The 16,431-nt window shown below is 45.5% G+C and overlaps 1 protein-coding gene across 1 annotated transcript in view; it reads left to right on the top strand.

Annotated features, from left to right (window-relative positions):
* The first annotated feature begins 1,877 nt into the window (after positions 1-1,877).
* The window catches only part of LOC125288580 (thyrotropin-releasing hormone-degrading ectoenzyme-like), a 161,767-nt gene continuing 147,213 nt past the window's right edge, over positions 1,878-16,431 (top strand). The window contains exons 1-3 of the mRNA XM_048235052.1: positions 1,878-3,356; positions 8,992-9,268; positions 13,573-13,699. Of these exons, the coding sequence (XP_048091009.1) occupies positions 2,632-3,356; positions 8,992-9,268; positions 13,573-13,699 (1,129 nt within the window). The 5' untranslated portion in view covers positions 1,878-2,631. The remainder of the gene's footprint in view (positions 3,357-8,991; positions 9,269-13,572; positions 13,700-16,431) is intronic.

The following is a 16,431-nucleotide window of genomic DNA, read 5'->3' as shown; positions in this document are numbered from 1 at the left end:
AGGACTCCAGCCAGTGTTATACTCTGTGTGTCTGTGAGTAGGTGGGTGCTACACATTGGTGGTGGTTACTGAGGTTCCCCCTTCAATGTTAAGCGCTTTGTGTTGTGAAAAGTACTATATAAATGCAGTGTGTTGTTGTTGTTGTTGTACAGTGTTGTTGCTGTTGTAAGTATCCTCTGGGGTCAAAGTGATGTCAATTTTGTCATCATGTGGGTCAGTATGTGGCTCTGTTTGGACGTTAATGTCCCTCCAATTTTGGTAACAAGTGGTCACTAAACTACAAGGGCACCAACTAATGCCTCATTCACACCAGATGAGTGGCGCGTGTATTCCGCCTCCATGCATGTGCTATGCATCACCTACAGGTGTGAATGGGGCATAAGTGCACTAGAAAGTAAGAGCAACTATGCATCTGAAGAGTCTGCATCTGTCCATGTGTGCGTTGGCAAACCGAAGACCAGCAATCATTCTTCATTCCTCCTTTCTCTCCCTCCAATCACTTACATTTGATTTCTCTCTCTTCATTGCTTTCCCTTTCTCTCTTTCTCTCTCTCTCTCTCTCTCTCTCTCACTCCTCGCTCTCTGATGTAGGCTGAAGAGAGCAAGCGGGGTTCGCCCACGGACAAGCGGCAACAGCTGAGCCGAGTTTCATGATCGTGACAGTTATCCAACAGATCCCTACTCCTTAAAGACTGCACCGCACACACACACACACACACATAATACAAACACACACAAACACACACACATCCTCACTCAGATGGTAACCAAGGTGGACATTTCCCCTAGCGATGCCCTGGTGACTGCTTCCATTAGGGGAGCATATTGATTATGCACGATGCCGAAGTGTTGCTTTGCATCTTAATCAGGGGGAGAGTGTAGTATGATGCGATGGCCGAGGCCTGCTGTTTAGTCCTACCTTGACTTAAAGCGCTATCGATGGCTCGCTCTTATTGGAGGTGGAGAAGCGAAGCATCCCCATGGTGAGACGCCATTACTCACACCTTTAATTACGGGTTTCAAGAACCCAACCCAATGCATAATGTAGATGTCTGCACTTTCAGCACGCTGCTTAACCAGTAAAAGTGCACATGGGACTAAGCTATGTAGGACTCAATATATTCAATTAAGTGATCAATAATCGGCATGCATTGACACACTTCTGCTGACTGGATTTTGACTCTGCAAAAAGACTGGTGCTAGCTATGCAGTCTGAGCAGTCACGTGTTACACTAGGTATACATTTCAGTTAAAAAAAGACATTTAAGTGACAGTTACAAGTTAATTGCGATTAAGGTTTGTTATCACTTAGGTATTGCTATTTAAAGGCATAGGCATGCAGTTCTTCATACCGGTTTAGATTCAGCCAAATATATGTCAATATATATAGTCTAAGCAAATACCGTCAGATTTGGCTTCAATTTTGGAGAGGTCTTTAGTCCAGTAGCTGAGGGTCTTGCCTTGTGCACGAAGGCTGACATTTTCCCTCTGAAATAGATGCAATTTCAACTGTGACCACCGAGGGGCGCATTTTCAACTAAGAGCAATCGGTCCAGCTGATGTAGGCTACTTCCATTTACATCTCAGATAAAGAAACACTTTCTCTTTATTTTCGGATACTCTAAATATATTTCGGCAGCAAAGACAACTGATAGAAACACATAGGCTAGAAAACATCAATACAGAAAGGGGTAATGAAAACAATAAAATAAGCATGTCCGCATGGAGAGAGAAGCGGTTAAATGTGGTTGGGGACAGTATGCAAACGAGCTCCGTTATCAATCAAAGAAATCACTATTCGAAGGAGGAGCCCATTCTATCAATTCAGTATCACTGAGAGGTAGCGGACCCCATATAGGTTCTCAGTCGGGATATCAGCTAAATGCAGTTCAGAGGACTTGTTGTCAAACTCCGGAGGGTGTATGCCACTTTTCCTTTGAGACTCCATAAATACCAGTCGGTTCCTGGTTCATCTCAGTTCCGGCTCTCTGTTTGGCTTCAGCATCGCCGGACCATTATTCATGCGCATATCCTATCGCCTTACGTCGGTGAGAGCAGGGGTGAGACAAAGAAAATCATTGGTCCTGTTTCACCGATAATTCTTTTTCTCACTGGCTGCGATCCGTCTTGGGTCCTCACGAGTTGGCAGTTACACCTACAGCGCTGTCTCGGGCGCAAGTCTCTTCGGCGAAGCACCCCAGCGGCGGACAGTGGGAGCTGCGCTCTCAATATGCGCTCGCAGCTCGGAGGGAGAGGACCGACAGTGCACAAGGCAGCATCAGCAGCATCAGTCCCGGGGATGGATTGCGTTCTGTGCGGCAGTTTGTGTATGCCAAGAAGGAGACCTTAAACATGGGGGGAAATGAAGAAAGTAGATAAGTCGAACCCATCACCGAAAGTCGTATTAAGAGGGGAACATCATTTCGGTGTGCATTGTGCCAAGAAAGTTGGTCTGAGCGCTTGCAAGCGTTTTCCTGTCGTAGCGGTGGCTGGGCACTTCTGAGCTTTGTCCGTATGCAGCAGTCAGACACATCTATGACTGTTTTCGGCGCTTGCCGCCGGAGCTGATACTCTGGTTATCGGTTTAGTTTCCCCTGTTGCGTTCCAACCAAACGTCATATTCAGCAGAATATGTCTTTGGATGACAAACGTGGAAAGGGCTTATCATTCACACCGATGGGAATTGAGGACAACAATATGAGAAACGGCAGAGGCCTGTCGGATCAATGGGCTGACAGCGTTGTGGTCCGACCCAGGACGACCGAGCGGCACATTACCGTGCACAAAAAACTGGTCCTGGGATTCGCCATCTCCATCCTCACGCTCATCATTGTCACGGCAATCGCCGTGCTTCTCAGCGTCAGCTTTGAGGATTGCACCGTGGCGGAGAGCAGCTCGCGGGCCGGGAACGGCACGAGCACCAAACCCAATCAGTCCCGGGACGGTAATTTTAACCACAAGGATGAGGACACCCAGCCTTGGAGGCACCTCCGCCTGCCCACGTCGTTGCGTCCCCGGCACTATGACCTCAAGCTGTCCGTGTACATGGATAACTTCACTTTCTCGGGCGAAGTTAACATTGAATTCGAGTGCGTTAACTCCACCAAGTTCATCGTGCTTCACACGGACAGACTGGAAGTGGAGAAAGTGGTAGTGTATTCGGACAACAAAAAGCCGGGCGTCATGCGCATCCACCGGCAGTTCCACTACCCGTCCAACCAGGTTTATGTCATCGCTTTGCACAGGGAGATGAAGCCACTGAGAACCTACAAAGTCAACATTACTTTTGAAGCCCAAATAGAAAACGAACTTTTGGGCTTTTTCCGCAGCTCTTACGTGCTGCATGGAGAAAGAAGGTAAACGCAGTATATTAAAAATTTAGTTGAATTGTTTGAATATTTCTTATAATAAGATATAAGATTTTGATTATTTGTTATACTCAACATATGCAATCCTAAATCCAAAAACATTCTTTTAAAATCAGTGCCGAAAAGCAGCTATATAAATCTCTGAGCTAATTAGACAACAAAATATTCTAGGGTAAATTATCTCAAGGTACTTCAGTCGGCTTAAGCACAAGGCATTAACCAACGAGACAGAGATTGAATATTACATCCTGTTATTCCGTGCCAGCTTGGAAGCTTTACTTAGAGAATTAGGAAAATTTAATTTTAACTTTGCACTTGATCTATGGACAACTCCGTAATTGCTTTCCTCGTCACGGGACACTTGCTTTGATTGCACTGGAACGTAAAACACTTGTCATGTGGAATTTATTGTTGTAATTAATTATGGCTTTCCAGTAGAGGGACAGAGTTGCTTTATGAATATTACTTTTATACTGACACGTTGCTTCACTTATGAAACTGGTCAGCTATTGAAATGTTATGTTGATGTAGCAAAAATGAGAGATGTTGTCCAAATACTGATGCACTGATTTATTTTATAGACATCAAGATCAAACATTATTAATAGGTTTAGGCACTGGAGCTTCATCCAAACTAAAATGGTCATCCAAACCTGTGGAATTGGAGTTATGAAAAAAGTTGTTGGGACCTTAAAGGAATTATCCAGAGTAAAATGCACTTTAGATCAATTTACGGATGATTGGGAGTACATATGTTGAGTTGACATCAAAATCATGTCATTCGGATGTGTTTTGAGAAAGTTCGATTTTACAGTTTTAGTCAAAACTTCGTTAAGCGTGGAAGTGAGAAGGGCATATTATTTCACCGCTACAAAAAGCGCTATTTTTATACCTCTTCTACAGTTCCAAACAACATTACACTTATGTGGTAGTGAGTAGAGGGTCCCTAAAGCCAAACCCGAAGTATCGAGGTCTTTATGTGGTCGGATAGAGAGTCAGAATGAATTTCATCAAGCCAGTACCTTTCCGGAAATGTTGCCATCTTTGCTGCCATCTTTAGGGGAAAGTCGGTCGGAGTCGATTGCCAAGTGTGGAGTTACTCTCTCTGGAAATTCACAATTTCGTCGCCGTTTTTTTTATTTAATTTTTTTTAAAAACATAGTCCAGTATTTCTTTTGAAATTGAAATGAAGTTGTATGGACTGGACTATGTTTTTTTTAATTTTTTTTTATTTTGAAATCAACTCAACGTATATACTCCCAATAATCCGTAAATTGATCTAAAGTGCATTTTACTCCTTTCATATAATAATATATAATTCCTTTCATTTCATGAGTTACTTTTCTGTCAGATGATTCAGTTTGTTTCAACATCTTTCAGCTAGTTAGATAAAATCTTATGGGAGTTTAATTAAGAGCATTGCAGTTGGTTGACATCACATCACTATAGACTCTCACAGCAAAACAAAACAAAACACTGAAGGCATTGCCCCTGCGAGTGCGCAAACAAAAATCAATTTCTAAGTATTTAATTATTTACAGTCAATCCTTGTGCCCAACAGCCTCAGTTTCCCTGGTTCCTATAGGCCTACAGCAAATCACATTTATTACTAGATCAGTGATGGAGTTTGTGAGTGTGTGTGTGTGTGTGTGTGTGTGTGTGTGTGTGTGTGTGTGTGTGTGTGTGTGTGTGTGCGCGTGCGCGTGTATGGAAGCTCACAGTACATTGAGCCAGACTGAGTTCCTCTGGGCAGTGTGTGTTTGTGTGTGTGTGTGTGTGTTTGTGTCTAAAAAGGTCAGGGCTGAAGTGAAGTCACTGTGTGCACATCAGGGCACCACTGGTCTGGCTCCGTCAGTCACTGCAGCTGGTGTGCTTAAGCCAAGTGCAGTGGGCTGTGTAACCTCAATCTGCCACAAATCGCGGGAGAGCTCCCTCACCCCATCATTTAAACTTGGGGGTGGCCAGCCATATCTCTACCATTATCGAGTGTGTAAGAGAGAGTTTGTGTTTGTGTTTGTGTGTGTGTGTGTGTGTGTGTGTGTGTGTGTGTGTGTGAGAGAGAGAGAAAGAGAGTGTGTGCATGTGTGTATTTGTAGCTGTTTTTCCAGGCCACCCTAATTGGAGAGCAGCTATGACTAGCTTTGCAGTTGCTCTTTTATCCAGGCTGTGAAACCTGATGGTGCTGTCAAAAGGTTATCTTGAAAATCTGCACCCTCACTGTTGTATCACGGTTGAGATTATTTCTCCCAACCTTAATGGAAAACCCATCATGAAGTATCTCTCCATACCCCAAACCTGAGAGTGTGCTCACAGCCTCACAGCAAGTGTGGAGCACTATGCACTTCACCTGCTCTATTAGTGTGCATTCTTCACCAAGGGAGTCAATCAGTCCATTGGCTATTACTGTGGAAGACCTCAGTGGTTCATAAGCAGGAAATCAATGATAATTACAGTGACTGTATGAGCTATGACGCGGACTGGAGACAGATATAGCACACCAGCTAGGCAGGCATGGCTCAACCATCCCTCTCAGCGCTTGCTCTCTCTATAAAAGTGTGCTGTTGTGCTTTTTTCATGCCAGCTATGCATTCTGTGTGAATTGGGCAGAGAAGCCCACCTGACACCACCTGCCGCGTCTCGCTTATCTCCCAGCGACAATGAGCGTCTGGATCCGAGCCAGGATGGTTCCTCCAGCTTTTTTTTACACTTTTCACAAATGCATTTAAGCTTTAAGACACATCACCCCCAGACACACACACATCCACACACAGACATCCCTACACCCCTTCCTGCTTTCTCGCTTGCGTTTTTAGCACCTCCTTTGATCGGCTGCCACCCCTCTCACCCTGGTCTGATATCACAGGAGGAGGGTGTTGTGCCTTTGTGCTGCTGCTCCATATCCCGCAGCCTCTGCTGTCAGTGCTGCGCGGCACGGCTACTCGTTTCTTCTGTAGACTTCCTCTCTACTCTGAAATCTCAACCTAGGAGCAAACTTTTACCTTTGAGGGAAAAGAAAAGTCTTTCCTGCCTCCCTCCTTCGCCTGATGCTCAGATTGCCCCCCGCAGAGCTGCAGCGAAGAAGACGAACTAAATATGCCGAAAAATCATAACACAGGGGGTGCTAGCTAATTGCTTCTAATGGCTTCCTTCCCCTCCTCTTCTAAATTGAGATGGAGAAGCTACTCTCAAGTTGATAGGCCTGGAATGTCAGTATTGTGTCTGTTTACTGCTAATTGTCGCCATTTGCACTTAAGGCAGCATGTCTAGGGAGCAGAGGTCTGACGCTTAATGCGAATCCTAACAACTTAGGTGACCTTATTTTCACACTGGGGGACGCAATAAGCTAATTAGCATTGGATTGCTTCAGATCATAGAGAAACGACGGTGTGTAGGTCGCATATGCTGTTGATGGCATCTAGCTGACTCCAGAGCAAAGTTCTTTAGGCAATCTGTTCCGAGTAGGCTACATTATTACTCTCTATGCATGGGCCTAACACTGCCTTGGCCTTAATGGATGTACACTCCAGTTAAAGAGGCACATTAAGAGTTCTCCAGTTTGTCGTTAAGCCACTTAAAGGAAGCACTCAAAGGCTCTGGCTATCAACTAAAATGATTTCAATATAATGCACAAGGCTCTGTGACATGATGAAATTAATGGAAACTTTTACATTTTCTGTAAGAGAAGCTTAGTCATGAACATCAATTTTATGGTCACAGAGTTTTTTGTTTTGTTTTGTATTCTGAGAAGTTTAGCCTGAAATGTGTTCTTTGCAAGTATGAGTTTGTAGCTCCATATGTAATTTGACAAAAAAAGTTCAGGATTGGGTTCAACAGGAACTTGACAAAAGATGCACCGCTATGTATTTACAAAAGAAAGATTTGTGTGTTTCCCCATAATGGATTGAAAACTGGTATTAAAGAAAGTGTGTGTGTGTGTGTGTGTGTGTGTGTGTGTGTGTGTTTGGGGAGGGGGTGGTGGAGGGTAACCAAGACTCTTCAAGGAGCTCTTGGTTAAGTCGAAGATCTGGTCCAGTCGAAGATCAGAGCAGACAGGTAGCTGAGACTGCACCTTTAATCGCATAGGTACACTGTGTATATCAGGGGCTTATATAAGCCGTCTCCACGGACACCACTCAGAGGGAGGTCTCTCTCCCCTCACTGGTGTAGTGGTCGTGTTGTCAGCCCATGAAAGAGGGGTCACCCACCACCTCCTGGGGAGACAGGGTGGCTGTTTGCCCTCTGTGGTATAAAGCTAGCTTTGATAAGAGATAATCCAGCTGCTCTTGAATCTACATGGTGGAGTTTAGGGCAAAGCCGCATGCTGCTACTGCTAATTTTGCTGTTCAAAGGCGTTTACAGTGAAGTCTCTTTCTATTCCTCGCGTTCTCTCTCTCTCATCCCTTTCTCTCTCCCTCTCTCTCTCACATGCTTTCTTTTTTGTAGCTTTCTCTTCTGCTCTCTCTCTCCCACTTGCTGTCTGACTTTTTTGTATCTATCCCCCTGTCTCTCTCCCCCCCCCACACACACACCCCCCCTCTGATCTGGCAGAGAAGAGTCTCAGGGCGTACTATTGCCAAACTCATGATTCTGCAGTTTGACACACATCCAGAGCGGCATAGTCAAGAATGATAATTAGGGGATAAATGTGTGAGAAGAAAGAAGGGAGAAAAACCTGACTGCACAAGGATCTTAGCTCAGAAACGCCATTGTGTCCTTATCAGTGACTCAATGTGATTTTATTTGGAAGACACCCAAGCTGATCTTTTTAAAGAGCAAACAACACAAAAAAAAAATACTTTTATACGCCAAGGACTGATGTCAATTAAAATATTATCGTGCCGCGTGTCACCTTGGTGGTGATGAGCAGAGGAGGCTGGTGGATGCAAGCATAAAATCCACTGTGACATTCTCAGCGCTGGCTGAGCAGCGGGGAGTAGGGAACAAGCATTTGTAATCCTGACTAGACACATTTAAACCCAGGCTTTTGTTGCTGTTACTATCATCGGCTCTTCAGGATATACGCGACAAGAGCATAATAGTGTTTATCAAAAGGAGGAGAAATGTGGTGACTTGTGTTGTCTTTGGGAGGAAAAAGGCCTAGTGTCTATATTAGCCTTATGGGGTGTGTTTGAACTGATAAATTTGTGTGCCAGGATTTTGCGGCAGCAGGTTGAGTCCCAGGACAGAGTGCATGCGGGTTATTTGTATTCAAGGTACAGCTATAAGCAATTTTTAAGGATGTGTGTAGCAAGGTGAAATAACCTTTCAAGCTGTGACTTAGGAGTCCGTTAAATGTCTCTTCTTGGCAAACATCCATCTCCATCTAATCTCTATATCTCTATAAGCATGGAAACAGTTAGGCCCAGACAGACACATAGTGGACATAGCGAGACACCACTACACATACATGCAGACATAGATTGTACTGTAAGTATCTTAACACTCTCTCTCTCTCTCTCTCTCTCTCTCTCTCTCTCTCTCTCTCTCTCTCTCTCTCTCTCTCACACACACACACACACACACACACACACACACACACACACACACACATACACACACACACACACACACACATAATATTCACAAGAGCAAGGTCCATTGGTAATTGTGTCCTTGCATTGCAGGTATCTTGCGGTGACTCAGTTCTCCCCGACCCATGCCAGAAAAGCCTTCCCGTGTTTCGACGAGCCCATCTACAAGGCCACGTTCCGGATCAGTCTGAAGCACGAGGCCTCCTACCTGTCCCTGTCCAACATGCCCGTGGAGAACTCCGTCACCGACAACGACGACGGCTGGGTGACCAACTACTTCTCCAGGACCCCGCGCATGTCCACCTACTACCTGGCCTGGGCTGTGTGCAACTTCACCTACAGAGAGGCCCTGACCGATAGCGGGGTTCTGGTAAGGAACAGAAAGCGACTGGTATTTAGCGGATGCCTTTATTCACGTGACGTAGATTTGCTATGGTGAGATTACGATTCAAACCTGATTGTCAGGCGGTGGTGAGGCTTCCACTGCTCCCCTGCAATCACCCATGGAGGACAACGAGTCAACCAAACATACTGCTGAAAGTTTTGTGTGTGTGTGTGTGTGTGTGTGTTTATATGGTGTGCTCAGAGTTGACATTCTGTTCACTTATTTACAGCATCCATTATGGACCCTTAAAATCCTGGTCCATTTTATTTCTCTCAGTGAGCACTTGTTTAACTGAAAAGCCAAGTGAATACACTATATATATATATATACTTCATTTTGGTTCAGCTTTCATGAGGTTTATTGGCCTTGATGACTGACTTTTTGACGATCCCACTGACTTTAATGCTACTCCTCCACATTCACGTGAGTCCACACTAAAGGACACCCGACCCTTTTCAACTTGAGGTCACAATCAGCAACCCCCAACCCCCCACCTCCCTCCCCCCTCTCAATACTGTCTGATAATTCTCCCTAACAGCAAGCCCTTCGTAATGAGTGTTGGCCATATCTAGGCTACGCTCACCCCCCACACCAAATCTTTTTTAGCGGCTCCCCTTCTCCCCTTCTAGCTGTTCCCATCAATCATATTATCGTAACGGAACGGACCCGTCACCCCATCCATCATCAGAGGGCAATCTCAGAGTCCAGAGAGGAAGGTTTTCATTTTGTGTGTGTGTGTGTGTGTGTGTGTGTGTGTGTGTGTGTGTGTGTGCACTGAGCGTGTGAGAGCAGGGAGAGTGTGGTCTACGGCCATTGCTCCTTGTCCTTGTTGGAAGTCAGCGCCACTCCACAGACATGGTCAGGCTCCCGCCACTAATACCACCGAAAAACGAAACGATTAATCAATTTTTCGGCTTGCTCCCCACAGCGCAGCTCAGCTGATGATGTAACGACCTTTAGTAAGCATAATAGACAGCAAATGTGACTGAAAGTCACTGTGCATGAAATCCTCTATCTCTGGACACTCTCTCCGCCCTGGCCCTGGGAGAACAGTCCTTCCTGATCCTCAGAGGCGTCGGAGTCATCGTCAAGACTCCCTCACCTGTACGCTCTCAGACAGAACAGTGAATGGGTTTTAACCACCAACGCTGTGAGGAGATTAACTTCCCCTCCATACGCTATATACGGTTCCCATCACATCTTAGAATGCTGTTGTTTCTGTCGACGCGGTAGAAAAGCGAGTTTGCTAGCACAGCACAGATTGGTGAAAAGAGGAGACTGTTCAACTTGAACTCATTACAAAAACGGTGCGCAGCCTTGTTGGGCTAATTACCCCTCCTCTCTTTTCTTCTTTTTTTTCCTCTCTCTGTCTCTTTCTCTCTCTTTCTCTCTGGGCTATCTCCAGAGAGCCAGACTTTCCTTAAAGCGCATGCCTCCCCGAGACGCAGCTCTGGAGCGGGAGGAGTGGTGGGAGTCGACATGCAGGCTCTAAGCCTCGTGGGCCAGGCACCATTGTGCTGGTGGTGTCAGGGAGCTCAGGCAGCGCCGCGGCTGCACTCACCCTAAAACAATTATGTGCTGTTCTTTGAAGTGGTGGCAGCCGCCCGAACTCCCCCACAGAGATTTGCTCTGCACTTAGTGCGAGAACAAAAAAAGAGAAGCAAAAATGAGAGAGAGAGATAGAGACTGTGTGTGTGTGTGTGTGTGTGTGTGTGTGTGTGTGTAAAAGAGAGAGACATAGGGAGGGAGAGTGAGTGCTTCAGCAACAAGCTCACTTGTACAGTAAATTTGCATTTATGGCAAGACAGAAAAAGAGCTTGAGAGAGAGAGAGAGATGTTTAAGAGAGAGAGAGAGAGAGAGAGTTTATATACATCTGTGGCCCATACATATTTGGTCAGTTTTAGTTTTATTCTTACAGTATTCAATTAATTGACTGACTGGTGTAAACACATGGCAGGTTATCAGATCAAAGCACAATATAATTAATTACCTGTTTACAATTGTGAACAAGACTTTCCGCCCTGCACCACTTGCACTAATGAAACTAATGACAGATGTGTCTGGCACTATCACACCCTGTTGGCCTTTGAGAAATCCCTGTCTCAGTACTGCCCACCAATGACTCAATTAACTTTAATTTAGCAATAACCGAAAGCTACGCTAAGGCGAGTACACAAGACCAACCTTCACACCTCCGCCATGTCCCTGATGATGAGGAATGGTGTGCCTCTTTATCTCCATCGGCCGTGCCTGTCCCATGAGGCTCCTGAGTGGCCCAGTTTGTCCAGTCAGTGGCTTGCATATGACCGGCCCGCGTGCCCATACGTGATGTGTGGTGTGCCGGACGTGTGTCTGCTGGCGCTCCCCTGGGCGCAGCAGTCTGGGCCGCGGTCATGATGGTTTTATCGACTGGTCTGCTTGGAGCTGAGTGGGGCCAAGCCACATCACGCCGTGGTGACCCACCCATGCGGCGGCCCTGCCCTTCCTGGCCAGTAGCCCCGGAGGCCTCAGTAGATGCCACATAGCGTGGTCCCTGGTGGGGGCGGTCATTATGTCGGTATCAGAGGCACGCGAGCGATAAAACTCGCCCCATCTCATCTCATCTCTGCTACTCTTCCCTGGAGGAAAAGGAATGGGGGGCTGGTGAGTTGACCTCCACAGTGTCCTGATGAGCTCCCCCCCACGGCTCTGCTTCTCTGCTGCCCCCCCCCCCTCTAGACCATCCTAAACCCTGTCCTCATTTTATAAGGGCCTGATTTGTGTCCTCTTGATAAGGATCCGACAGCTTAAAACCCCAGAAAGCAATTGCATTTGCAAACGACATCATTCACATTGCTTGTGATTGATTCTCCTCTCTGTTTGAAAGAAATGGAATGGCTAAGGTGAAGATTGAAATGGTAGGGAGATAGAGAAAGAGTCTTAATGAGAGACACAGAGAGAGAGAGAGAGAGAGAGAGATAAATGAAGGGAGAGAGAGTGAGTGAAGGAGAAAGACTAAGCATACATGTCATCTCTCTCTCACTATTAATAAGTGAAGTGAAGTCTATGGCCTTGTCTTTGTGGCATCGCCATAGATCAATACTGAATGTCCTTTGATAGGGAGGGGTGCTCTATTTAAGTCCAATTACCACTGTGTTCTGTCCTTGCCAGGCTTTCTTGTAAGACATTAGTGCGGACTTCTCTTTTCATCACATTGATTAACTGTGGATTCGTTGATGCTGCCTATAGAATGTCATACTCGTATAGCTCAAAATAAATGGCACATACTATATTACGCTCCATTTTATAATGCATGGACCTTAATATAGTGATGTTAAACTATTATGTTATTCTTCAGTAGTAAAATGCTGACTTACAATACACCTTTAAGGGAAACCAGGTTTGGGGTTAAAGTTAACATTTAGCTTAGGCTTACATCAGCACAGGATATCAAACATGAAAGTGCTGTTGCACTGTAGTAAATACTAAAGCTATGATGTAAAGAGTCATGGCCAATTGTTTTTATATTGTGCGTTAGTCGGTTAGTATATGTATAGATTTCTAGTAAGTTATTGCATGTAATTAGAACAGTAGTCATCTGTAGAGAAGATATCTTGATAATCACCTCCCCTGCATATGTCTATATGTCTTTATTTGGCTGGCAATGGAGCTCGTTTGCCTTGAGCCCGCGGAGGCATCCATCCCTCCGACGCGCAGAAGCAATGCATCAGCCTCGGCCTGTCGGAAGAGGAGACAGATCATTATTATCCAGGGAAAACATTTCAAACAAAAGGCGACACCTCACTTCACCGTTCACGCTCTCCATCTCCCTCAGCGGGGGCTCGGCGGAAACCGCGACACAACGAGCGTTAACGACAAATGCAAAATGCTTTGTTTGCTCAGCGAAAAATCTAATTTGGCTCTCGGTTGATGGACGACAACGAAGCCGCTGGATGAAACGGTGGCCGGGCCGGCAGACGGATGGGGATTGATATGTGGCAGGCGCTGCTGCGGAGCCCGTCACACACAAACACGATGTGTGGCGTCTGAGAACCCTACACAGACGCCATTCAATAACGTCTGGTGATGGATTCCATAAGAGCCTGATACACCACAGGATAGCCGAAACACAAAACCACCCCGTACACCAGCGAGTGCTTTATGTGTTGTAGGGAGACATAAATGAAAGGATGAAAAACAATGTTGAACTATTGAAAACTGCCTTCCTCTGAGCTTCTAACTCTATCTGATGTCCTTGTGAGTTATTTTTCCTTTAATTTTTATTTCATGTGTCTGTTGTTCCCCTCAGATCCGCCTGTACGCCAGGCCCAACGCCATCATGAGTGGATCGGGCGACTACGCGCTGCAGATCACAAAGAGGCTGCTGCAGTTCTACGAGGATTACTTCAAAGTCAAATACTCCCTGCCCAAATTAGGTAAGAGTCAGGGGGAATCACTCAATGTGTTTGCGACACAACGGTGCCCCAATTACTTGCCTTCAGCTGGTTTTCTCTGTGTGATTTGTGTGCTGTAGGAAGATGAGTTTCGCATGGATTGTCATAGGTTGGGGGTTGATTCCAGAAAGCTTTTATTTATGTTTTTAAAAGTGCCTATAGTTTCTGTCACAGAGGCGCATGGATGGAACTTGTATTATGAGAGGACACGCTGGGCCCTCTGTGTGTGTGTGTGAGAGTTTGTGTGTGTGTTTGTAAATGTGATTGCGTGCATGAGTGAGACTAGAAGTGTAGGGCTGCATGACATTAGACAGGCACTCTGTCTGCGTACCGCCCCATTGGGTTCCTGTCAGTTTGCCATAATCATTTAAATATACCCATCAATCTGAGAAAACTGAGTTTCCTCTTCTCCCTCTCTCTCTCTCTCTCTCTCTCTCTTTCTCTGTCTTGTGTTCTCTCCATCTCTATATATGCCTTTCTGTTCCTCTCTTTCCTGCTGTTTCTCTTTCTCTTGCCCTGACATATAAATATATGTGTGCATGTGAGTGTGTGAGTGAGTGAGTGTGTGTGTGTGTGTGTGTGTGTGTGTGTGTGTGTGTGTGTGTGTGTGTGTGTGTGTGTGTGTGTGTGTGTGTTTACTGTATGTGTGTGAGGACATGGCACACACAACAGCTTCTTCTGGCATATCCATCTGGTTGCCATTTACACACATGTCACTTGCACATACAATCCACTTAGCCATGTATATCTATGTTCCTATTATGCATTATGCTATGCTATTATGCTATATTCCTTGAATTTCCCCTTGGGGATCAATAAAGTATCTATCTATCTATCTATCTATCTATCTATCCATCTATCTATCTATCTGCACCATTTCTCTCACTCTGTTGGCAGATATCAGCAGATCACAATGTTTAGTTTATGCTGTCCTTTCATGTGAGAGCAAGTATTGGGTGCCCACTACGTTGACCCAAGCTGTCTTGAGGGATCTGCAGAGAAGGGAGCTCTTGTCTTTTCTTCCTCACGACTGTCGTACCCTCTTGAGATCGTTTGAGGAGTTTCTTCCAGTCGAGCACGGATTGTCGCTTTCACAAACGCAGTCTGTGTACTTGTGAAATCTCTGTTGAATAGCAGAGGAGAGGAGAGTGGAGGAGAGGAGAGGAGAGAAGAGGAGAGGAGAGGAGAGGAGCCCTTTCAAACCCCATTATGCTGGCAGAGACACTCTATCAGAAGAATGCTTTTGCCTGATTCATGTGAGGTATTTCCGATTAGCCTTCCAGTTCTCATACCTGCTGTGAACTGAGTCTCTCGGCCTTGTTCACTCCATAAACTTGGCCTATTGATGATTGTAGCTGTGCTTTCCTCACACAAAAGTCGCTGTGGTTTAAAGTTGTAGCATGATAAAAAAAAGTGTGAAAAGAGAGTAAGAGAGAGAGAGAGAGAGAGAGAGAGAGAGAGAGAGAGAGAGAGAGAGAGAGAGAGAGAGAGAGAGAGTGTGTGTTTGTACGCGTGTTTATGTTTGTGTTTGTGTTGCTGAGAGAGAGTCACTGGATCAGGAACAATGTTACACCTAGAGGAGTGTTACACCTACAGGAGTGTAATTACAAACAAAAAATCTCAACCTCTATGCTCTAAATCACAGTCCTTGGCCACCTGAATGTCTTAGCACCTTCTCTTAGAATATTCTATATACTGTATTCTATACATTCTATATTGTTTTACTATTGGCCACTGCACTGCATATGATAACTCATAGTGTAGCCTCAGAGTGCGTGGCTGAAGAAATGGCGTGGATATAATTGTTTGCGCTGGTTACATAAAACTGTCATCTGTGCAGAGGGGACAGGGAACATTTGCGAGCCCCGAGGTCCACAAACATAGAGACTGGCCGAGTTCTGCTCATTGCCCAATGACAAGAAACGCAAGGCACGGGCAACCTGACAGTCTGTTTCCAGGCAGCCGGCGTACAGAGGAGTCATTAGAATGTGCGTAATCGGTCACGTATTGTTCACTTTTCTTTTAAAACTTTCCCAGTAGGAACAAAAAGAAAAAGGCCATTTAGTTACACCCAGCTTTTATCTCTGTTGTGCATATGAGGCTCTGAGATAGCTGTTAGTGCTGTGCAAGATTCATTTTGAAGCCATTACATCGAAAGTTAATGTCGCTCTGTCTCCTTCCCTCATTTCAGAGTCACTCATGTTGAGTGAATGAGTCTTTTTTGGACATTGGGATGATTTAACTGTCAGTGGTCCATTAATGTGAATTTGTATTTAAACTTCCTCCTTCCATTACATCTCCACATTCGCCTCCTCTAACTGCACTTCATCTGTCTTAAGTAAGAAGTGTGTCTGGGCCCCACCCCTGCTCTCTCTCCCATTCGCTTCCTGTCTCTCTCCACTGTCCTATCAAAGGCATAAAAAGGCCAAAAAAGCGGCTGTGTCATGGTGACACGGCTGCCTCCGTGTCAAGGTTTGGCGCATGATCGATTGTGCCAGGCTTGGCGAGTCAACTCCTGGTCGCCCAAGATGACGCCACGCACGGTGGCTGGGTGCGTTCATCAAAGCGCTACGTGCCTCGTCTCCAGAATCTAAAGTAGAGTCTAATTACAGTGGCTTGGGATGGCTGGGAAATTTACAAACACATGCGCGTGCACACACACACACATACACACACATATATGCACAAAAATACACACACACAAACACACCTCA

This window comes from Alosa alosa, chromosome 23, assembly GCF_017589495.1.
Source record: "Alosa alosa isolate M-15738 ecotype Scorff River chromosome 23, AALO_Geno_1.1, whole genome shotgun sequence".
Lineage (NCBI taxonomy): Eukaryota > Metazoa > Chordata > Actinopteri > Clupeiformes > Clupeidae > Alosa > Alosa alosa.
The sequence above is the reverse complement of the archived record's forward strand: the minus strand, read 5'-3'. Positions and strand labels throughout refer to the sequence as shown.